The following is a 26,511-nucleotide window of genomic DNA, read 5'->3' as shown; positions in this document are numbered from 1 at the left end:
AAAGTACATTTTCTCTGTATTTTCTAGTATAATATATACTGAAAATTTTGCGGAGCAATAATTCTTTTTTTTTTCAAATAATTTATTTACTTATTTCAAATCTTTATTTGAAATTATGAAAATTAGTCAAATACAATGACGTTTTTAAGGGACACTAAACTACTTTCTTTTCCTCTCTCATCGTTGTTAAAATTAGATTTTTAAGATTGGTTCTAGAGCTTTTTTTGTTATACCTACACTTTGGTTCAACATATGTGTAACGATTATCGCTGCTTCCAGTAGTTGTATTCCAGATTTGTTATTAGATTTTTCAGGACTTGACTAGGCTCTGAACTCGGGATCAGGAACAATGGAGGTATTAGCAATTCTTTTTGATTTATCTTCATCTGTAATCAATGAGTCATGCATGAATAATTAAACCTAACTAACTGACTTCAGAATAAAACAACTTTGTATTTATAATGGTCATTCGTCAGATATTGAAATTCGCTTATAATATTCATTAAACTCCTAAATCGAGTTTATTCATTTGGGTTTAATGCTTTATAAGACTTCAACTAAATAGTCTACAATTTTTTTTAACTAATATTTTTATACTAATAATTATATGAAAGAAATGCAGCATATAAGCACATACTTATTTACTTTCAGAAAAAAATATTGGGTGAAAGCTAAAGTGCTACGAAAAATTTACCGTTTTTAAGAATGAAATTTATGAAAGATTTTTTTGTCAATTTAATTTTTTCTCATTTTATAGAGTTTCTTATTGGCTTCTTTTCCAGGTTATTCAACTTGATTTTACGTCTCAATCGTTAATCATTTAAGCAAAATTGGGATTTTTTTGTGAGTTATTTTCCGGATTTGCGTGATTTATACGGAATTATTTATTCAATTTAAAATTCATAGATGATTATTAAAGTTACTCAAATACAGTAACTTTTTAAAAGAACTGCAAAAACTGTTTAAATTTTAAACAACAACGTTAGAAAAACTGATCTACAAAGTTTAAAACGGAATTGTTGTTTAATTTCTGTTTACCACTTGCAAATTATGTGTATTTGCGATCAAAATAAGCATTTCTTAGCATTCAGCTAAATTAACCACAAAATATAATTACCGCATTTATATAGTTTTCCAATTCTGCAGCTTTTAGCTTAGAAAGCGATTTTTAATTGCCTCGACTGATGATACATCTTCGATTTTATTTTATTTTTTTCAATTTGCAACAATTTCAGAACAGTAATTTTTTGAGTGAGTTCCTTTCCTGCCGAATTTACAAACCATAAAACGTAGAGAAACACTTGTTTGAAGTTTTACGTGCATTATATGGATGTAGAATCTATAAAACAGGGTAAAAGACATAAACGTTACCGCCACGGCTATATTTTGTGTTTATAAATGAGTTTCAATAAAATAGTCCATTCCATCGTTTTATTATCATTATTAATGATTTTATTATTGTAATTTATGCCATATATTTGTACACATTTGTCATGTATTTGCTTCATATAATTTACAACAACAAACAGTGTCAAAAAACAATCATGTTACGAATTACCTAAAACAACAAGAACAGCCTACGGCAATACAAGACACAGCATTTTCATTATTGCGATACAATGATTGTAATTATCACAGAAGGTCGTTAATAAAAAAAAATAGCGCGTCGCTACAGTCAAAATGTAAACTTATAACAATTTATATGCATACTGTTAGGCCGCGCTATTAAATCATTACAAATAATCAAAAATTTAACAACGCGCAATCACTTTATTCTACAATGTGTTTTATTAATAACAACGAAACTTAAAATAACTCAACATTTGTGCATGGCAATAGCTAAAAATTTTTAAAATTAGTTAACAACTAACACTGCCAACTATCACTTATGTAAATATTACTTAATGTTTGTTTACATAAAAGTACAGCTACAAGGAAGAATAGTGAATACTTACTTAAATTTTATAAATCGTATCGACAACGACTATTTCTTGTCTTTAAAAAAATCTTAACAGTTATTTGAAATTAATTGCTTATCATTATTGATGGGTATTGTCATACCAACATTGAGTAGGTACCTACCAAAATTTTTTGCAGTTTTTCACCATTCGATTTTTTGATAACAATACAGAAAAAGTAAAGTACAACTCGTTTTTGAACATTTACAACTTTGCAAAAGCTTTATAAAATAAATAGGCACAAACATTTTAACAAATTTTTGTTCATAAAAATACAGATTTTAAGATTTTACTTTTCGGCATAAAGTGTTTTGTCTTTAGTTTAAAATAGTCGATAAATGATTATAGTACATGAATAGATTAAAACTACCATTAATGTAATCTATTACTACATATTAAGTATCATAGTTTAGGTATAGAGAAAATGGAATTGCAAATTTGTGATAACTTTTATCGTTCATCATACATGCAGTGTCGTAAAGAGTAATTCAAACAGTGATAAATTTAAATTACTGGATATAAAAACGCAGTCGAAACAAATTCACTTCTGAATCTCAATTATTGAGCTTTTATTAAATACAATAAATTAGTATTTATATTTTAATATATCTATATAGGATTTTTTATTGCTACTGTAGAGTTTAAGTGAAAAAACATCCAGTAGTTTAAAACTTCACTTTATATGCAAATATTTTTAACAGTGACGCTTTTTAAAATTCCAAATCTGGACGTAAAAAGGATATTGCTAACATGGAAATATGTATAAAATTTCCTCCAGTAACGGTGTGGTGTTTATAGACATATGTATTAATTTATTTTTTAGCTTACTTATTTTTATTTGACACTTTTTTTACTTTGAATAAAGTGCACATAAATAAGAGCTGAGGTTCTATTACGAAAATAAGTCAACTAAAAAAAAACGTTTTGATATGAAGTTGAAAGTCATTCAATAAAATAGCACGGCAAAAAAATCTGATGATTGTCGGTATATTTTGTAACGTCACACAATAAAACCGTCTTTTTACATCCTACCCAACAAAACAGAACTATAATAAAGACGATTTATTCAACTTCCTAATATTTATAATTGAGCGTCGTAGCCGTAGTTTTGACACGAGGGACAAAATTCGACATGTAAAAACAGCCAAAAACTGCCCCGTCTTAACAACAAGACGAGAGAATTTTGTAAAAATCGGATTCGTATTTGAAATTGATTTCGAATAACGTCCCCTGCTTGCGTCAGAGTGTGTCGGGTAAAATTCCCGCATCCTTATGCTATTCGGGACCAAGCGTTAAGGCCTGGACAATTCTGGGATCAGCCTTGCTGCCTTCTCGGAACTCTTCTAGAGTTAGCCGGTCGTCGTGGTTTTTATCCATTTGATCGAAGATTTTGTCCACCCGTTTCTGCGGAGTATTTTCATCCTCGGACGGCTGTTGACCCTGGGAAAAAATCACAATTTATCACATTGCGAAAATTGCTGTTTATGCAACAAGTGAGCTAAGTGGCTGTTTTCCCACAAAAGAAAGAATTGGTCTCCAGGTCAAAAAGAAGATAAAACACGTATTTTCGCGTTTATGCTTTTAGAACACTACTACCTACTAAAGTTTAAACTCAAAGTGCATCGTAAGATGCTTTAGGGCACAAGTGTCGAATGACACATGAATGATGTATAGAGTACACATGAATGATGTATATTAGAAATTTGATACACTCTGTGATACACCAAAATGATTCTTATTTTATTTTCTGGGTTACCTCTTTTTCCTTTTTTGTTAATTTTAACCTGTATTAAGAATATTGCGATTTTATTGATTTCAAAATTTACAATATACCTAAGAGGGAAAAAATGAACTAGTTGTAGAATATGATAAAATAAAAAAATATTAGATTGGATTAAAGTTATGATTGAAAATTTTCACAAATTGATGACTTCTAGTTAGCACTTTGTATAATTAAAACAAATAAAACTTACATCAAACGATAGCGCAAAATCTTCTTTAGATATTAATTACGAGAAATCAAAGTTTTCATCAATCATCACCGATAGTAAAAAATTCTTTTTTTTTCACAAGATGTTGTTCAGTTTTGAAAAATGTAAGGTATCAAAGTTAAAAAATAGGTATTTGTTATTTGCAACGTCTATTAGTACGAATTCTGGAATAGGACCAATGTGAAATGTTGTTATGCTGATTAGGTGTCTTAAATTAATACTCACTGATTGATGATTTCGATACTTACCACCATTTGATAAATGGCGTCCACAATATTGTACATTTCGTCTCTTGTTATAAAACCGTCGTTGTCCACGTCATAAAGTCGAAATGCCCCTAAAGAATATCTCGAGGTTGAGTGAGTAAAATTTACCTTAGTATAAACAAAAATGGGCACTTTCTTTTAGTGCATTTGATATAAACAGTTTTACATACACTGCTTGAGAAAAAAATAAATTGAAGTTTTATTTCGGTGTTACAGTACTTCCAAAACTCGTTCTAGTATTCCTTTAAATGGTACAATATATTAGACTTAACTTTTATTTTCAAGGTTTTTAAATAATGATTTATAGTTTGAAAGAACAGGAAAAAGCTTTGTTCAAAGCACTTTTCTTTACAATTTATGAGAAAAAAAATGTATCAATATTTTAACACTTGGAATAAAATCGATTTATGTATGTATTTGCGTAGGTTGTCGCTCTATCGCGGTTTTTTCTAGTGATTACATAATGTGTTTTTTCAATCTTGCAAATTTTAGGCTTTATAAGATATGATACACATTTGTATTAAGATTTGTTTTGAACGCTCGGTTTTATTTATATGACAAGAATGTATTGCAATTAATAAAAAGGAAATGCATTTAATGCATAATTTATTATCCAGTACAAAGAAGCTTTTAAATTTTGAATTACGTAATATGTAAACAAAAACAAAAAATGTAGGACCTTCTATAGCCTGTGGTCCGATTAGAAGTAGGTGGGTGTTATTGATCGCGGCAACCAGTTGGAACGATGGCGGCGAAGTGTCATTGGATTGTATGAAGGTGGCTTACCGCGGCATGTAAACCACACCGAAACTTGAGTATAATTTTTTAAAAGATAATGAACCTATCAAAGGCATTTATTTCCTTTTTGCTTGCTTTTAACATAACATCACATCATAATTGGTTCCTTTTTAGTTTTTGAAACCTACCAACTGTATCTGTAAACAAAAAATTGAAAATCTTCAAGTTAACAACCCAACAAAATTATCGAAACTGACTTAGTAGCACATACCTATGCCAAGTTCTCTGTTTACTTTTGTGTAAATAATAAATATTAAAAAAGAGACAACAAAACAGGCAGCCAGGCAGCAATGTTTTTGATCATCCTAGAAAAGTTGACCCGTTTTGACAAATGTCTATATTTCATTCTGTTTACAAAAAATATGAGGCGATAAATCGTCCGTAACAACCAAAGCTCGACTCTCTGATTGATTCATAACAATTTTAACGGCTTAAACTAGGGCACGTCTGTCATGTACACCTAGTCCTATTTTATCGAGACAAAACCGTTTTGGTTAATTTACTATAGCAATAAAAAAAATTGTAAGTTAAATGCAAGTTAAAATGTATCGTGTGAATAAGGCCAACCACAAGCTCTGCTACATTTCGCTTTGCCAAAATTACAAGAAACGATATTTTTACTTCTTTTATTGGTTCAAATGCTTCGTTTATTCACACGATCAAAGGGTCGTGAATATACTCACAATGTAATTTTTCGTCCAGATTTCCTCTAGACGTAACCGAAAGTGCTCTAATAAATTCTTCGAACTCGATAGAACCGTCCTGTAACATAAAACATAAAATATATCATGCGTAGAGTATTTTTCGAAATGACAATAACACTCTTATATTCAAGATTGTGGAACAGATTCCGTGCAGCGTGCGACATGCATTTCATTTCATTGTATAACGTTTAAACTTATCATTAGATCTAATATCGACCTAATGCCTATTAAACTTGAAGTGACTGGCATATTGGCATTCAGTAGATAATCCACGATTTTAAACAACTCCATTAATTTTACGAGTAATTAGAATTCTAATGGTGCTGTATACTCACGGGACAACTATTCGCACTTCGTCGAGTTGTTGATGTCATCTAAAAGCTCAGAGGAGAATGTTTGTTCTGTACAGTGACTCCTAAATCAACTTTATATCCATCAAATACTCACCGTAAATAAAAGAAAAATCAATCGTTGGGCTTTTCACTGAAGTGGGATAAAACGTTGGTGCCTGAGTTGGTCGGAAATAAAAACTAAACGTTTTTATTATTTATTGTGATGTGAAAAAATCAAATTAAAATCAAACTGAATCTTGCGACAGCACCTCAGTAACAGACAGGTCAAAATTGCCTTTCTGACAGAATTATAACGATCCTTTTATAAAAGTATAAACCGATATGAGTGACATAAAATTCAATTATCTGCATTATGTGTACCCAGATATTTACTTACCTGTTTTGGGTTGACGTTTTTATAATGAGGTATATATTTTTCTACTAACAATAACGACTATACTAAATATTTAACTATCCGTATAAAAAAAAAACAGAAAAGTGGCTTACGTTATTTTCGTCGAATACTCTAAACACTAAAGAGGCAAATTTGGAAGGATCTCCTTGTGGGAAGAATTGTTTATAAATTTTTATAAAGCCCTAAAATAAATATTAAATTACAGAATGTAAAATGAAAAAGTATCCACTTACCTGCTCTGTTAGAAGACCGTTGGGACAGTCCTTCAAAAATCCTTTATGCCTGAAACAACCACAAAATTTTTTAAACAACTTTCAGATATAAATTGTATATTTGCTCTCTAGTTATTTTTCCCCGAGAATATTTTACAGGATATCAAAGTTGCAAGAGGATATCCCAGCAGAGACACTGTGTAAATAAGACCTATAAAAGCTGCCACTCTGCAATAAAAACAGGCTGACCTTATTTCTTTACTTACTAAATTAGAAAAGGAGAGTTAATGGAAATATATATGCACTTCTTAGATCAAGATGTGAATTAATTTCGAAAAATGTGTTTTTGTTATAAAAAAACAAAATTGTTTTCGCGTAAATTTCATTTTAGATCAGATTACACCTCTGTGTTTATGAGAACAAGTCACATTTCACAATCCGAGATATGTAGCCGAAATCTGATAATTTATAGCACGTGTTCCTTCCCTCTTTTTGATTGTAATTAATTTAGGTGCTAATAAATTAGAGCGAAAACCTAATATCCGCCTTGGTTTCCACTAGAATTTACAAGATATGTCTAATTCCAAATTGCAGGTGTAAAATAATAGGCGGGATATAATTCGTTAAAAAGAAGGATTTTTGTACTATCCTTGACATTATCCTGGCATTTAAAAATTACCTGTTTTTTACTTGTTGACACCAGTGTCAGAAATAGCGATTGTGGTATACCTAACTGTTTAAAACACGGTTCGGAATTATAACGGAAACGTGAAAACCATATTTTGCTCAACGTGTAACTTGTTGTGAGGTTTAAAATGCTAATCACTTTACAACACGAAACGATCAGCGTCAACTCTATTATTACAAGCGACTCAAACTTTCAGTGGCAGGTAATATAGGTAATAGGTTTTGCAAATATTATTTATATCTTTATTATACAACGTTTAATTTTACAACTTATATTATTTAAAAGTTTGTTCACGCAATGGCCTGTTGCTAATCAGAAGTAAACTTTAAGAAACTTACCATTGCCTTATTTCCTTTTCTGTAACTGAAACAAAAAAGTGTATTAGTTAATTTGTTTCTTGTTTGATGTTAAAAGTAAAAACAAAAGACCAAATAAAATTCGTAAGCGCATTACGGCCCTAATAAAATACGTAATAGAACATACGTCATATCTAATACAAATTTAATATAAGCAGAAGATTCTTGGAATAGGACCAAGTCAAAAGTCACTTCGGTACGCTAGATTATCAATTTAACATAATCCTGATATTGATTGCGACTCGGACTAATACCAATGGTTTTGGCATATTGTACATGTGTAGCATTTGCTTCCTCCATTGAATTTTTTAACTTTTAATAGGAGTTTGAAGTTTGTTACTAACTTAAGATTCTGATTTACTGCAGTCAATTAATCTTTATTATTTAAGATTTTCTAAAACAGTAATAAGAAAAGTTGTTGGAGGTTTAAATACGATAAATTAGCCAGGACAAGAATTAAGAAATTTGAGGCTTTAAGCGGATGAAACTTACAGACGTAAAATTTTTGTATTTATTTATAGTTGCGAAATGTTTTTGTTATTTTTACAATTATGACTATTATTAGGTATAAAACAGTTTTATAGTTTCCACTGTGATGAAACCAACCAAAAAGTTTGAACATAATTCTTCCAATTTATCACTCCCTCTCTGTCTCTATTCCAGAATCCCGACAATCGTAAACTTGTCATGTCTGTTATGATCATAAAAATGAGATATTTACAACGTTTGCATAAATTAACCCATTTCTGTTTTCAACATTCCTCCGCATATACGAGTCAACTATTTAAACTAATCTCCACCAAATTAATTGTCTTTCACAATTACTGTGTTTACGCTTCTATTTATTCTGGAATTAAAATCTCATTATGCTTTGGCCTGCCTAACAACTCCAAAATTAATCAATCATCTGAATCCAGTTTTAGTTATCTAGATATACGTGTGGTAGAAAAAAAATCAATTTGAATTTTTTTACAAAAATACTGATGAAATTACCAGTGATTCTGCACGAATTCTATTTAGTTGATGGTTTATAAACCGCACTAACGATATTAGGATAGCTTTTCTTTTATAATAAATTTCAGTCATTTTTAATTTAGTTAAAAATATACTTCCTGAAATTTTATAACTTAATTAACTTTGTTCCAAGTGAGAGAGGTAATAAACTTAATTAAAATTCAAATATTATGACATTTTGTAATTAATTTTTAATGTGACAAATAAAAATTTGGTTTCATTGGATCAGTCTTCGTTATAGCAGGTACATTCCCCCTCCTCTTTTAGTGCTTCACATTCGGAGCCCCAGTCAGTCCACTGTTTTCTTTTCGAATCCAAATCAAGAAAATTCCATAATGCATCTTTATAAGTTCCAAAACAAATCCCCCCTACTATGCCCGCAGTGAAAACAGCCAGTGTTTGTAAATGAACCATTTTCTAAAAGTAAACTATTTTTTTAAACTAATAAATAAATTAACAAACACCTGTTGCTGATGCAAGACCACGAATATTTGATTGCGGAAATTTAGTGGTAACCATGAAATCCCTTAATCAGTCACGATCCATCACTTTTGTTGAGAATGAGGAACACAATTTTTTGGCAAGTATGGTAATGTAACGTGCGAAAACCTGCACATTCAATTTCAAAATTCATTAACAAGTTGACGGATCATTTGTGTCAAAATCTGTCAAATCTTTAATACAAACTTCGCCGAAAAATTAATCTGGGATGTGTTCATTTGTTAACTAACCAAAATGAATGCTCGACAAATAAATTTAGCGACCCGTTTTTGCGCTCAAACTTTGGAATTAATAGGTCATACATTTAAAATAAAAACAAATGCAGACATTTGTAGACTGCATAAAGTCAGTAATACCAATAAAGAGCAACTTCTGCAGCAAATTCCACCACAACTTTTTGCGACTTGAATTGAGAAATATACACTTGAGTGCAAAAAAACGCAAATTGATATTTTATAATGTAATGCCAGTTTTTTGATGTTGTCTTTGTCACAATTTACAATTTCATAATTATCAGGCATCTTCCAAATTTCTATCAAGTTTTTTCATGTTTTTCCATTTCTCTATTTGATTAATTTGATTGATGACAATGCACCCAATAAGACATTTCTTTTGATAATTTTCTAACCTATTTGGAAACAACCTTTTTCACACTATGTAAGTCTCTAAAAAACTTGACAATTTTGTTTTTGATAATTAACGATTTTTTTACACTCAAGTGTAGGTACATAGCGTCTGATTAATTCAAAAATAAAGCAAAACCATCATTAAACGCTACATCCAAAAATCACAAAAATAATAAGGGTGTGTCAGGATTTGTTTTTGTTTAATTTTTACGTGACAGAAAAGTAATCTCAATTGTACATAATGTTAGCTTTTCATCACATTTTAGCAAATATATAATAAAGTCAGAAACTTCGTAATTGGGATACTCGTAAAGCCACCGTTAGTTTGTGTTTCTACATTTTTCTTGCTCTAGCCGTTGAAATTTTGGGTAGATTAGAAATAATAGCTGCGTCATACCCGGGATTACATAAGCTTCGCACCCTAGAGAAATATATCCTGTTTTTCACTTGCAATAACAAGAGTAAGTAGTGTTTTAATGTTTTATGTTAGCTGATATCTAGCACAAAACGCCCTAAAATCACAAATTTTCTGTGTTCTATAATACACGTTTAGTTAAAACGATTAGGAATTTCTGTTGTACATATCCATAAACACGAATGAAAGTGCTTCACATTCATGCAATTGGAAGCCCTCATTTTAGGATATTTATTACTTATTGCTGAAAGTGCATCCAATCGATGAGAATTTCTTTTCCCATTTTATTTTCACATAGTGTTATTACATAAAAAATTCAGTAGAGGAAGTGGCGTCATATACTTATTTTGATTTTTTCTTCAAATAAAAATTTGAGATTTAGACATTTAATTGCAATCAAGTATTTGTGTATTTTAATGTAAATACCTATTGATGCTTGTATTTTGTGATTTAATACACTACCTAATGCTGTATCGACCTGCATGTTAACCTATGAAACAGCATTAATTCAATGCATTTTCAAATGTACAATTAATTAAAAATAAAATCGCCACGCGAAAAAATGTTTTAAGCATCCAATTTTTTAAATGGATGGACCTAATTTTAAAACAGGTCCTGTAATTTTTAACGGGCCGTTAAAATTCAGAAGAGTGTAATATCTGAAAATCAGATAATTTCATTGGTTGTCGTCATGGCTACAAATTTTAACGTTCCGTTAAATTTTAGCAGAATGAAACTGAATATACCCTCATATCCGGCAACTTCGTTAATTTGCAAGTCGATAGCAAATCCACTACTTTACCAAGATCGAGATACTTTTCGTCGGTAGTTCGTTAGCAAACATTTATTCTTTACTTTCGAGCAGTTGTTTGCTAATTCAGCTTTAATTTGATGAGTGTACTGTATCTAGTTTCACGAATTTACGACTCCCGCATCCGCCATTAAATTAATCATGAGTCTAGTGAAAGCAGCAAAGTGATAATAAAATCTATTGGTTGACAAGGTACTTGTAAAAACATTTCTTTTTAAAATGATACATTTCATCAATTATTAGCAAGTTTTCTTGAGCTTTTGTCTCAGGTCAGGAAATAAATTTTTAATATTCGAAAATTGCCTCATCATGTAACAACTCTGCCATCCCTTTTCTTTGGACTAGTTCGAAATTAGAACGTTATTGTTCTCTCTCCATTCAAGCTTCGCCGGGATGCGCAGGACTTTCCCATCCGCATTTCCACTTGATGCTGGAAGTTGCCGCATTCCCTCATGCTATTTACTTTTTGTTGTATCAACCCAATCCCTAGTTCTTCAATTCGTGACGATTTAAAGACGTTCACGGTATCACTCACAAAAAGATTAACCGCACTATAAACCAAATCAAATTACATTCTCATTTACCCAAGTTGTAATTTTCAACCATTCCAACCCATCGCAATGAAAACCCTTTTTATTAAAAACATAAAAACAACTATGAGAGAAAATTTAATAACAACACTTGCATAAAGGCAAGTTCGTTAAAGCTTATTTTCGAATGAAAAAGGAGAAGAGCGTAAAGCGAATGGAAACGGAATGGTCACAGATACTTGAACAAGAGACAAAAGAAAATAGGAAGAACAGAGAGATCGTTCCAATAAAAGAAGTACAGTGTTTGTACCGTAAAGAATAAATTAAGCCACGCAAAAACTTTATTTGAAGGAAATCAAGCCAAAACGAGGTCTAAAAATAAGTCTAACCCTTTTGTTTGCCTTAATCAATCTATTTATTACACACAAAGGCTAAGCTTTCGACCCTAATCAATAGTAAATATATTTAACTTTTAGCAAAACTTTGTGCTTTGGTTTTAAAAGCACAGCGTGTCGTCTGAAGCGACCGTTTCGAGCTGCGAAAAAATTGCTCCAAATTATTTAAAAAAAAATTATCCCGTGTTATGGCCTTCCCTAATCTTCTGACGCATTTATAAGCGTAGAGCGTAGCTCAACACGAGTCTTTCAACAAGATGAGAGGATTAAATTTATGGTGAATATCTATCTATATTAACCGTATTAAACTCTCAGTGGTAGGGAGTGGCAGTTCCGATAGCCGGAAAAATGTGATAACGAGGAAAGGCAAGATTTAATCAGTTCATTAATCCTGCACATACACTTAAAAAGATATTTTAATCAAATGATAACATAACATAAACAAAATATTTGGAAGATGTTTATCATTTGGTAAACTCATATTTCGAGAATTTGAGTTGTGGAAATTAGATACTAACATCTTACTCTTTCGGCGTTAAATCTGCGATAATATTGTAACATTTTAGCAAAACACGGACCAAATAGAAGTCAAGTCAGGTCAGGTATTGATTAATTATTGTTTTTTTTAACTTGACAAAGGTACAGAAACTCTAAAGCAAAATTTTAAAATTGGATGCAAACATGATAAGAAACACCGTTTAAAAAAGAGTCAACAAAATTTTAAGCGATTTTAAATCACTAAAGATTGAACACCTGTCATTTTCAAGATATCTAACTTGGGGACTGGTAACCATAGCACAAAACAATGATGTCAAGTGTGATTTATTCGTCGAGATTTTGTGAACTTCAGTTTATCCGATCCGATTTTTCAACTTCGATTTATTCAGTTAAAAGCGTGCTAACTGCAGAAACTTTAATGCTATTAAAGTGTCGTAAACGTTAATATTTACGAAAAAAATTTTCATGCAATTTTTAATTTATGTGAAGTTGGAGAATAATAAAGTATTGTTGATAAAAGATATTTTGCGTACAACAAAAATCGGTTAACAATTTTTCTGGTTGAATCAAAATTTTTAAAACTCGTACGTTTATTTGAAATCTTTTCACGCAAACATGTAATCAAGCTTTTGTTAATTTAATCGGCTTCATTTTTTTTTAATTCAACCCCTGTTTCAATGCCAGAGTAATCAGAATCACATACAACCATTTGTACAGAAATTGAATTGAACAAAATGGTTTATCATTTTATTGATAAATAATTATGCATCTTTTGTCCGCTATAGCCAACAATACTGTTATCAACCAATATGCAAATGAAGCAAATCAATCATATATTTTTCGTAATAATATAACCGACTTTATTTTGTCTAATTCAACCAGTTTTAGTGTTCAATATTTCAATCTTTGGCTTATGTTTAGATTTTTTATATATTTATTGCTATAAATAAGATAAAATTTTATGTAGCATATTTGGGCATGTAGCACTATTGTTTATTACTTTACAATTAACGAAAACGATTAAAAAGAATCAATTTGTGATTAATTCACTTTGGACAAAGTAGATTTTACTTTGAATACCCATATTAATTTTGTGTATTGATTTAAGATAATATACTTGTTATGAAACTTGTAATAGTTTTACCTTAAGCAAAATGGGCAAGAAATGTTTGCAAGCAAATATAATCTCCGCACGAAAGCTCATATTACTACAGTTTTTCAAAATTAGCATAAAGTAATAACGACACGAATGAAGTCATCGCTTTTATGTCAAGAACTAAAAAAAAATAATTAAAAATGCAAATTTATTTAATTTTTAGTTCCATTTTAGTGACTTGTATAATACTAATAAAGATTTTTAGAATTGTATTTGTAAGATAACGTTCACTCCCTAATGTAGTTTTTTTCAGTTGAATTTGAGATTTTTAGAAAATATTTAAATATTTAAAAAACGGAAATCTTATTTGTAAAGGACTATCAAATTTTATATAGGTACATATTAACTTATTATTTTTCTTTAAAAAAATTGTACTAATTTCATTATTTCATATTATTTCGTGTTTTTGGCACACACTAGAGATTCTTATTGAATTGCCACTAAAAATAAAGTCTGTTTACTTAAGTGCTCAATATTCTACGTAAATTAAGTACTAAGTTTATCAAAGCATTCGCAACATGTTACCTGGCGCATCCACCAAAATGAAATAAAAAAATCTTTTCAAATTCAATTACTCTCCATGTTATTTCTTGATATATTATTAAAATGTAAATTAATTTGTAAGCCTGAACTACCACCTAACACCTTGGGACCTGTCGTAATTACAAGTAAAGTATTTCTGTTTGCCTTTGCATAACATTTTTGACGGGTAAAATAATTTATTCATTTTGTTTGCTATTCCTAAAACCCACTATGAAAATTCTCAAGGGTTTTCAATACTTTTTAGTCACTCAACTTGTTAGTTTATTCCAAATTAATTACCTAAACATTTAAACTTAAATTTTCATTTACACAAACGTACAAATTAATTAAAAGCCCTTAAACCAATCTACCTTTGGAAGAAATCCACCGATCGTAGTATAAGTTACCTAATTAGATTCCGATTTTTTCACACTCTATCTTCTCGGTTCTTTTTTTCCGTGAGGCTGGATGATGAAATTACTTATCGATCGCTCATTTGCGTCCGGGTGCAAATTTCCCCGATTTTGCCTAATCGAATTTTTCCGTTAATTCGAATTACGCAGATTGTATGCCTGATTTTTTCTTAGATTTGTGAATGAGTATTTCTCGGTGTTTGTCGCCGGCAGCGTCTGGACAGGCGCCGCCTTGCCGGGCGCCTTGCGTATCTGTGAGCTCCAGCAGCAAGGACGACGAAAACAACTTATATCACGATAACGCACCGTGTTCTTCCACCTGATCAATCACAAAATCTTTCAACGAGCGACTTATGAGAACGCCCACTACGAAAATTAATTAGATACGAAGAGGAGAAGAGAAAGTTGCGATTAGAACGTTATACTTAATGATAAGATAATTTCAAAAAGTTTCAAAAGACGTTACTTGCGTTCGGATAACAACTCACGTAAGAAAATGAATTATTTAAAATGTCATTAAGAACAAAAAAGCAGTTGTGGAGGAAATTCGGTCAAAGATTAGGCAGAACATCGTCGCTCATTCATTGATAATCCATTATTTACAGATTTATCAAAAATGTTGATGATAAAAAACAAAAAGCAATGTCTATTCAGGCGCGCCAAAAGGCTACTTTTTGCTTGATTTGTACATTGGGGTTTTAATAGTCGATCAAATGTCATTCGGGTTCATATAAGCGGGCGGAAATAGAATTTTGATGCATAGATGACTGAATGGGGTACCCTCTTCAACTTTGTCGACAAATATCGGTATAAAATTGACTTGTGGGCAAAAAATGTCTAAACTCAAGAGGTTTAATTATGTTCCTGTTTTTCTAGAAACAAAAATAAAAGGAAACAAAAAGGAAGTGATAAATAATGCTTACTGGGAAACATTTCACCAACAATGTTTCCACCTTTTTGAAATTATTATTTTACATTATTTTAATAAAACTTTTGAGTGCTCGTAATAACTAAGGTTTTTTAGTATTTAGAATTTTGAAACAAACAAAAATTTAATTTAAGGGAAAAGAAAAACTTCAATGTTAAGAAATTAGTAAAATGGACAAATTTCGTGGGGAAACTTGATGTTTGAGTCTTAAAAAGGATCAACAACTTTCCTTATCAACTCGAGAACTTTTTTTAATATGCTTGGCAAATATCTTTTTGTAAAGTATGAGTAAACTTATAATTGTAAAATGAAGGTGTCAATTTACTAAATTCAGATGTTAATTATCTAAAATTAACTAAAAAGTATTTTTATTTATTTCCCCATTAAGTAAATTGAAGTTAACCACAATAATAACTTTTTAAAGAATTTCCTTCTTAAACAACAGAAAATACAACTTATACGTTAATTAACAAAAAGTGTACAAGATTTTTGTTTGTCTGTAACACATAGTAAATATACACTGAGCAGCATTATTATGGAATAATCCTACTAAAGAGGTCAATTTTCTTTTTAAAAAATACACAATTTTCAAATTAATTTAAAATTTTACACCTTTTGATTTTTGAGTAATGACGTCATCGACATTTTTTTTAAGAGACAATTCCTAATTTTGTAAAAGTTTTGCTACTTAATAACTCGATTGTTTTATTACTAAAATGAACTTTTGTGTAACTCTTTTCAAGACCAGTAAACTACATACAGGGTGTCAATTATAAAATTTGCAATCAGCAATTTCTCTAGAACTAAAAAAGTTACTAACAATCACTCAAAACCGTGTCGGTGGTTTTTAGAGGGAATTAAAATGGCATGGTAAGTGACGCTCCTCCACCCACCCTTCAAGCCACAGCCACCTTAAGTTGAAAATTTTAAATGGCACGACCCTACTTGCGATACATCGTTGGAAAGCCCATAACAAGCGCTTTTCAAAAATGTCATACAACAGACTAATTGGTAAAGCCATTTTTCCAATTATTCAAAAACGAAGACGTTAAATTTTTATTTTTGTAATTATATTCAAGAGTGGGTGGAGGTGTGTCACTTATCATGTGATTTTAATTCCCTCCAGGAACCACCAAAACGGTTTTGAGTGATTATTAGTAACTTTTTCAATTGAGAGAAATTGCCGATTGCAAGTTTTAATGTTGACACAGTGTATATGAAAGTAATGAGAATTTCTTTAATACCTACGTTTAAAAAATAATCTTACAATTGTTAAGTTTAATACATATGGTTATTAGTAAAGAAGTCAAGTGGCAGCTTGTTTAAAAAAAATAAAAGTTAAATCAAAGACACTCTCTGAGAATTAAATTTCTAGAATTTTTTTGGTTTAAGATATGCACTGAACTCTTTTCCAGCCAATTTTTACTTGACCACCACACTAGATATTTCTTCTTATAACTATTTTACTTTGTTGCTTTAAAACATGTATATATGCATGCAAGTTATTTCAAATTTAGAGATGCAATTATTTGATAATATATTTATCTCCAAAATTCTACTTTATTTTGAATTTCAGCTTTATTGTTGCTAAACTCTTTCAAGAAGATACATATGCATACATAGTATGTTGACACTTTTCCACTTTTCTGTAATAAACTAACTACTTTTTAAGTTATTCCATAAATGGATAACTTTTTTCATTATAATATTTTTCCCTCTACCGTTTCACAAATAACAAACACTATTTTCAACATTATGTCATCATATTTTTTAGTTTTTAGTTTTATTATTTCAAGAGTACTTTTTGTTTTCGCGATACTGTGTAGTTTCAAAGTTATGGGTAATCTTACTTTATTATTTAACATAAAAGGTTTTTAATTTTTAAGTAGGTGGTTTAGATATTAGTGCTCATGTATATATCGACCAGTTTTTAGGTTTCACACACTTTACGCAAAGGATTTTAGCCTGTTATGCAAACGGAGTCGTAGGTAAAAGCTTGTAGCTTATAAACTTCTTTATCGGATGTAGGTCAGAAAATTTTATTTACCAGGAGCATCAACAAAATACATTTGTATATTTTATTTTTATATCAAAAATTCAAGTAGCATTAGGAAAAATAGTCACGAGAGTTAGAGTTTGTGTAAAATTTTCCTCTGTGATGTCTCCGCGTTTTAAATAAAAACCGAAATTCTATAAGAGCAAATTTGAGATCCGCAAATACTCCTAATGCGTATTTGTTCTTGCTCCTCCAATATTCCGAGAATATTATTTCAGTTGGATAAAATAATGAAATTGGTTCGGGTGTGCACACAACATGTTCAAATAACGTTCTTAACTGGTTGGTTGTCGCCCTTTCTTTATGCTTTTTGCAGAGCTTGTTTCTCATAACTAATCGAATCGATCAGAAGACGTGCGTGTTGCGCACCATTATTTGATTACCTAAAGGGCATATTTGCACATCGGTCTCAATCTGCCACCAACATGCGATTGTACAAAGTTCATCCTTCAACTCACGTGATACTAAGGATGGGTTGCTCAGGACATAAGCATATATCAACCCATCAACCCCCCGCATGCAACATGCAACGCGATTTTAATCGTCTGAAACACTTTTACGTAGTTACACGTAACGTGCTTTGTTCTAGTATAACAGATTTTTTTCTAAATATACAAAAATTTTGCAAAAAGAGGAGCACAGAAAAATTGTGACTTGAGAAATTTTTTTATTTTGTTTATATTTTTTGCTTTTATATCTCCGAAAAACAAAAAAGTTTTATTTTATTTATTTTATTTATTCATTCCTCTATGTTAAAATTGGATTTTATCTACTTTTTTCTTCATGTTAAAATCAAATTTTATCGTCTAGATGATAAAAAAATACATCCAATGTTGTATATCTGCGGTTGTTAGTTGCTAACGATCTTTGACATTAGATTTCATTGTTGAATTTTACTTTGATATTTATAAATATCGACCAAATTGATTATAAAATTAGTGAAGATTGAATAAAATTTTATATTGTACACGACGATAAAATTTTCATTATCTTATAATATAAAATTCATATTCATATAAAATTCAATTTTTTCGTCTTGTTTAATAAATAACTATTATCATAACTTTTTTTTGTCACTATAAAATGTCATAAGAAAGAGGTCAATATCTAGCAGTATACCAAGCTTGGTCGAAATAATAATAATCTTGGTATTATTTAATTAAAATTTAAAAGTTGAATAGTATTTTAATAATGCAATATTTCGATAACTTTTATTTTGTACTCAATGTTAAAGTCTAGTCTAATCTTTTATCGTCTAGTAAAATAAAGTAATTTTTATCTACTGTTTATATTCAAGAAATTCTGGTAGGTGAGTAAAAAATAAAACGAAATATTTACTTCGTCACTCGTAAACTTAACCTTTTCACTCGTAGATAAACAATTTCTTTATCGTGTTGTATATATATAACTATAACAAGAACTTTTTTTCACTATTTGTTATTATTGTGCAAAAACTATCATTCCCTAAGTTTATGCGTATAAGTTAAGACTCACCCTGTATAACAATATATACGCAACATACGTTCATAAAATTTTCAGGACACCCTTCACCAGACTTTTATTTTGACTCACAATATGATTTGTTATTATTTTATTTAGTAGTATTTGTTATTATTAATTATGTTCAAACACATGACTAGTTTTTTTTGATTTTTCTGTTTTTCAATAGTGGGAGCGTTCGTTATAAAATAAAACTCCACACAAGTGTCACAACATTATTCAGATAAATGCGAAATTACAGTCATTAGGTGTCCGTCATAAGTAATAGTTATTTATGCAACAAGTACGGAAATGAAATCATTTATCTTACGAGTAAAACGTATGTCTCCTTTCACATATCTTGTAATTTATAACATAATTTTGGCATTACTTCATTTTCCTGTTATCATTTCAACGGCTTATAAAAATAATGAACAAAAATCACTAAGTATTTGAATACAGGCAAAAAAACGCAAAGGATTGTGGTTAAATGCACACACTGCTAAAAAGTGTCAACAAGAAGTTGTGTTTACTTGCGGTTGGATTAAAACACATGCAGCCAACTGGCGAAGTAAAACTATTTGCGTAAGCTAGCATTAAAATGTCGATGTAAACGGAGCAGTAATTTTATTACAAAAGTTCCACAATTTAAATTTTTAAAGATTTTTTTGTTAGCACAGAGAGCTTTTAAATTTCAACAACAAATAAAAGCTTTAAAAGTCAGCATATGGCCTCTGTGCAAAAGTTTCCGGACAAACTAGGAAAATGGTAATGCGAAAAATGTCGAATTTTATTAGCTTCAATATTAAGGAAATGTTATTTTTGGAGGATTTTATTTTAGAGCGTCGAGCTTAACCAGACAGGTTATAAAAGTTGAAGGTTTTTAGATTTATTAAAAAATATATTTATTGCACGAAAACCAATTGGAGACACTTGTTGATCAATAATACGTTATTGATAAATAATAAAATAACTAGGACAGTTCGGGACGGAACGGAAATTAGTTTTGAGATATATTACGAAACGATAAATAATAATCATAAATAAAAGCCATTTCGCTTTTCATGATGGCTGTTTACGCTGAAGAAGCGAAATTAACTACAGAAATAAAATATTTATGTTTTAAATAAATGTTATGTTTAAATTCATATCCTCAAATGTAAAGCCTGCAAGCTTAAACCAAAAAGAGGAAACAAAACGACCAGGTAATTATAGATTAGGTGAAACGTTTAACAGGTCCCGTAATAAGTGCGGGAGCATTAATTATTAAAAGCAAAAAAAAAGTTTTAAGGGATTTATAAGTTGGTAACACAGTAACTATTGTATTGAGAAAAAGATAAAGAAAACTGTGCACATGTTTTCTAATCAATTTTCTCTATAAACTTGCATTTGTGCATTATTTGTCTTGATGAGTGTAGATATTTGTTCGCCCAAACAAATTTAAAAGCTGTATCATTTATTTCTAACTGTCGTAATATCCAAGTCTAAACGCATTACGCACTGTTTGTTCTCTTAAATGGTGTTTATAGAGCAAACAAAGTTTAAACGTTCGATGATCCATTTAAGACGAAAAATACACGGATGTATTATTTTCTAGTATCTAGAAAAACTTTAAGTGTGGAAGCTCGACAACCAAAGAAAATGAGTTAGTCTTGTCATGCCACCCCCAAGAAAATTTAATAAGCAGTCAGTTAAGATGAATTACAGTCGAGCTGTTAAAGCAATTTAACCCGAAACACCGTTTTAATCTGGTACATAAGTTGTCTTCACACAAAATTGGTTGTATTTTATTAATAAAAGGAAAGTTGGTGTCTCAAGCTGGTGTGACACATTTTGTAAACAAGTTGAAAACAAACATAAAGTTGCACAAGAAAACTCACAGTATGTGGCGGTGGTAAGTCTGTCGATTGTGTCTTGCTTTAGCTTGGAATTTTTTTTACCCATGTTGGAGTGTTTCGTTTCCAACTTACAAGAACAACGTACGAAATTCTACCGATCGCACAATACTAAAGGGTAATACTCAAACTCCTACTGTACAGGGTAGATAGAAGTTACGCTTGCGCCTTTACCCTACGAAGTTCACTGTCGCACATCCTGCAGTTAACTTAACGCATGTCGCCGTATGGGAATGAGGTTCGGTAGCTCAGAACCAAATTATCGTAAGTAATAACCGCCATTTACGGAAAAAATGGGAAAATAAAAAATTCTAACTGTTTTAAGTTAACTTTAAATCACGTTCAGACCATAAACAAGAAAGACGGGGTTTCACAGTATGTAAATAGTTAGAAGTAATCTCTTTAAAAGAAATCAGTTTTATGTTACTAGTATTTAAACATTCATAATTCACCTAGTAGTAACTATAGGTATTTAATATTTACAAACAATACCTATTTAAACAAAAACTTGAAAAATACAAAAACCGAGTCACAAATTTTTTTATCTGCAGCAGCAACGTGGTTCTGTATTGTATACTCTAAGGCTTTGTATTTTGTGGATAAAATTTAGAGTGATTAATTTCTCCAAGTCTACGCTTGAGTTTATTTAATAGGTGTTGCCCGGCGCATCCACCATTTTTGCACCAAGTATACAATTAATCTTTCAAGACATTTTTCTTGTGTACTCTTTTTTATTTTATAACTTTAGTATTTACTACATTTTATAAATGGTAAAATTTTAACTTAAATAATTGTAAATGTAACCAAAAAATTTGGAAACGTAACATTATTTGAAACTTTTCATAACAGTTTCAAAATTTCTCATTTGTATCTTTAAGTTAACACATAATCATTGTTTAAAAGATAATCGAATTAAACGTTTTTTTATACTTTTTCTTTAATTTAAGAGTTTGGCACATGCACATGTTAATTGTCAGCAGGAAAACAGATTTTTTAATGTGACAAAATTAAAGAAACATAAAATCAATAAAATAAAAGTACTCTTAAATAAATATTGTCTTAATATTTGAGATTTTTGTCACCTGATCAGTATCAACCAACACATTCCGATCAATATATTTTTAATTTAATAATTCTAATTATGAAACCGGCTTTTAGAAAAGTATCGACTTGTATAAAGTGTAGTAATTGTGTAAGAAACATCATAATGACCTGTTAATTAAATCAATTAGGAAAAAAAGTTGCCTAACAACAATTGCAAAGTTTTAAAATCTTACATTTTTGTAAATCTGATGACTTTTTAGTTTTTGTTACAGAAGATAAAAAGTTATAAAGAAAATTTATTAAAAATTCAATTATTGATTTTTTGATACTGAAAAAAAAACAAATTTACTTTTTAGGTATATCTAAAAAGCAAATAATAGTATAAAAATGAGAAAATAATTGATGATAAATAAGGCTCGGATTGTATGCACGAAAAATCCGTAAAATATGCGCATATATGCGCACGTATTTTCACAAAAATATGCACAAAATATTAAGAAATATGCTCGAATATATGCCAAATATGCATCGATATGCAAAACTTTTAACAATAAAAAATCAAAGTTGGAATAAATTTTTATCCTCGAGTACACTAAAGTTTGTTTTTTTGATCATCTTGAACCGCACACAATGAACGAAAGAGAATAAGTAAATTGGTTTTGCTTCAGACAAGCCATTTATATAACCTAGTAATTAAGCCTTTCTAAGAAATCTGTACTTTTCAGATGACATCATCTGTCAAAATAAAGTTACTATTACATCACCTTAAACAATTTTGCTAAAATTCATTTGCAGGCAACTACTTATCCACATAGAAAGATTTATTCGTTTTATACCAGGTGAATAAAAAGTATGGAAACATTTTTATCTTAAACTATTTATTTTTAAAAAAAGTAATTGATGAATTAAATGTTTTATCAAGAATAAAATTTTTCGATTTTTTTGTTTTTGAGTTCTACACAAATTTTTTTTTTTTTAATGGCAACCCACTAAAAACAATGTTTTGTATACTCTCCCAAAAACAACTTTGTTAAAGACTATCTACTTTTTATTAATTAAAAAAAAAATACATAAATTACAATTTTGACAAAAAAAATCGCATTAACTCAAAGCAAAACAAAATTTCGTTTTGCAAATACGATCAGATTTTTTATATTACTTTATTTTATATTAATTATTATTTTCCACAGGCAAATAATAAAAAAAAAAACCGTTTGGTTCGAAACTTCATATTCATCCTGTATAAAATGAATTTAAAGAGGAAACACTTAGCAGGATACTAATTCTTTGAGTCCGGCTTACTGGTTATTTTCTCTTTAACATATTTTGTAATCGGATCATTTTTCTTAAACTGGCCAATTTTTAACTTGAACTGAAATTTTTAATCGGAAATTTGTGATTTGAAGAAAATATTCACAAATATGCATTATTTCCTAAAATATGCACGAAGTTGCCAAAATATGCAAAATATGCAATTTTAATTGGCTTATTTTAATCAAAAAACATTAGACATGCATAGAAAACTTACAATTTTGTTGATATACCTCTTAATAACAAATATGCATTTTGCATATAATCCGAGCCTTAATGATAAATTTTAAAACAATGTAAGTGTACATGTGCAGAATGGGAAATATTTCTGGTAAAAAACAATAATATGTTCTTTATAAAACTTCATTGTGTGAAGTATCGTATTAAAAATGTGTAAAAATGTATAAAATAAAAATAGCTCACGTATCCAGTAAAAATAAAAATAAATTTAAGTAAATTTACAACCAAATGTTTAAAAAGTCAAGATAAGTTGTTATCATTGTAAAATTTAGTGTGGAAATTCTATTAGGAACTGCGCTTTGTGTTCATTATGAATTCATTTTAAACTCAGCACGAAATTCGTTTAGCTGTGATTAAAAATAAACATAAAAATTGATCGGAAAAAACAAGTGACATAAACAGACACACTTTTTATCCATCTCGAAACGCAATTGTGAGAATTTTGCATTGCAAATGTGGATTTTTTTTGGTAAATTGTAAAACAATTATGCAAAAACAATGTAAATCTCTATTATGGCTTATTGAGTTTAGAACCATTTTGGCCTTGTATTAAATCTCTCATACGTAACTGAGTGGAGAAAATAACACCCCGGTCTCTTATTCTGAGCCATCGCACCAGAAACGGTTGTAAATCAAGTCAAACTCCAGATCCCTCCCAAATCCTTCATAAACGAAACTACTAAGTGTTCAGGATTTTAAAAAAATATCCGTTATAATAAAGATTTATAGAACAAAATTTTGACTTATGTTTGCTACTGTATATTCAGGGCAAATTCAAGTTTTTTATTGGAAACACTACAATTTATCAGAAAAAAATCAGCTAAATCAAAGGCGAAACCAGTTATTAATTTGTTATCATTTCGTCTTTTACTTTCAATGTCTACACAGAACAAATTACAAATCAAGGGCAAATCCACGGGGAGTCCTATGAGGCTTTAACGATTTTTTTCATTTAGTTTATAATAGAATTAATAATTTACTTTTTATATGTAAAAATTCTGATGATTTTGCGTAAATATGTGAAATATGTTTTTAACACCTGACGGAAAATGACGTTAAACCTTGAATAATTTGATCCTGCAACTCACCCGACTCTCTGAAATGATTTTATTCATTCATTGTAATTTATTTCTGCAAACATTAAGTTTCCTGTCTCTCGCTTTCATTCATTTCACATATAAAGGGCGGCGCTAGTGGCTTCTTTGCAAATAAATCGATCAGCTCATGGCTATGGTCTTACGTCAACACTTGCCTTTTTCTTATTCGCAATATAATATTACACTCAGATTTAAAATGACACAGGCTTGGTGCATACAAATCAAAATTATTGATCGATAATTTGGGTCAAGGTTATATCAGATTGTTTGACAACGAGCAATCGAGCATCATATCATTTTACTGAATAATTTGCTTCAATGATTGCGGTCGTTATTCGCTAACTGGTGGCTATTAGTGGTCCTCGCGCTATCTGTACAACATGGAATGTCTGAATTCAAAATTTTTACTGTACCTACATCAAAATACGCTTAGGTATAATTTGCTGTAATTATAGCAACTGAGTAGTTTTACTATGATTTAGCGATGAAGAAGAAGAAAATTTACATTCTCAGTTGCCTATACATATCAACATATTTTGACCTTGACCCTTTAACACAATTATATGTATTGCATCATAAATAAAACATTTGGATTAAAATCATTCAAAATATGTTAATGATGCCTATAATTTTTCTATCTACACTAAGATTAAAAAGTTAATGTGTAGATTTTTATTTACCTAATAATAACATTTATGATTTACATAATATGTGGGTAATTTTGAACATTTATTAATAAAATAACCTGTATACTATCGAATATGTAATAAATTAATAATCTACCAAAAAATTGCAACATATTGCAAAAATATTGTAGGTACAGAGTGTCAAACTGCCAAGAAACTTCGCTATTTAAGAGTAAAATTGAAAAAGAAAATCGATCTAATTTTTGATTGATTAAAAACAAGATAGGTACTTATATCTGAATAGTAAAATCTTTACTTGTTAACATTTTTTTAATTTTATTATTAAAAAATTGTCTTCGAGTAGGGATCATTTGATCATTATTATACTTTGATACTTTGAATGTTGGTCAACTCAACGCATTCTCTGCAACAATTATTTATAATCTTTTTTTATAATAAATAAAAATTTTCTTACATTGCATTACTATAAAAAAAATTAAGTAATTATTTTAATTTTTTTTATAAAATATAACATATAAATAAGTTTTATAAAAAAAAAACAATACAATTGCAGACACGGAATTTTGGACGATTCGGCATTCGACTGGCATAAAAATGAAAAACGGGCTTTAGGCAACTAACCTTACTTTAGGTTTTTGTAATTTTTATTCTGACAGCTATTCGCTATTCCATTAAATATTTTAAAGTTATTTAACTTTTAACAAACTTCGACATTTTTATAACATTTCGACTGCAATGTTACAGTCTTAAAGTTTGTACTTTCCTTTTTTACAGTGGGAAAAAAAAAATTCCAACTGTCTTAACTTTTTATGTAATAAATGAGGATGTTTTCGTCAAAAACTAAGCAAAACCGACTAATATATGTTTTGCTTAAAAACATTGAAATTAAAAGCTACATTCAAAAATGCCAAGAAATATATGATGTTTTATTTAAAGAAACATAAGTTTGTATTGTAACTTATTTTGCTGAAATGCGCTGTAGAATATAAATAAAATCTACAAAATACAAAATACAAAAAATCCGACTTAAATAATAACTGAGCAACAGAAGACCGAAGCTGAGATGAATCACCCTGTATCACACGTATTGTTGGCATTATTGTTTCGGAAAATCGACACCAAAAATAAATTTCAAGTAAAACTTTAAAATTTTAGTTTCAAACATCAGTCATAATGACAATAAATCGTGGCTTACATTGACATTTTTTGAACT

General features: G+C 29.7%; 1 protein-coding gene and 1 long non-coding RNA gene across 2 annotated transcripts; both read right to left on the bottom strand.

Annotated features, from left to right (window-relative positions):
* Positions 1-1,450: 1,450 nt before the first annotated feature.
* LOC123014157 (frequenin-1) lies at positions 1,451-21,068 on the bottom strand. The gene is made up of 7 exons (XM_044413091.1): positions 20,945-21,068; positions 7,703-7,727; positions 6,698-6,746; positions 6,557-6,646; positions 5,697-5,775; positions 4,198-4,286; positions 1,451-3,398 (listed from the first exon to the last, which is right to left on the bottom strand). Exons 1-7 carry the CDS (start codon positions 21,006-21,008, stop codon positions 3,234-3,236), a joined length of 561 nt encoding a protein of 186 aa, XP_044269026.1. The 5' UTR covers positions 21,009-21,068; the 3' UTR covers positions 1,451-3,233.
* Positions 8,895-9,593, bottom strand: LOC123014158. Its single transcript, XR_006413305.1, has 2 exons — positions 9,199-9,593; positions 8,895-9,151 (listed from the first exon to the last, which is right to left on the bottom strand). It is a non-coding gene; the product is annotated as an uncharacterized LOC123014158 (long non-coding RNA).
* Positions 21,069-26,511: the final 5,443 nt, after the last annotated feature.

This window comes from Tribolium madens, unplaced genomic scaffold (genome assembly GCF_015345945.1).
Source record: "Tribolium madens isolate multiple individuals breed KSU strain unplaced genomic scaffold, Tmad_KSU_1.1 Scaffold_97;HRSCAF=244;Tcas5.2_LG3a, whole genome shotgun sequence".
Lineage (NCBI taxonomy): Eukaryota > Metazoa > Arthropoda > Insecta > Coleoptera > Tenebrionidae > Tribolium > Tribolium madens.
This window is presented reverse-complemented; position numbering and strand designations above follow the sequence as displayed.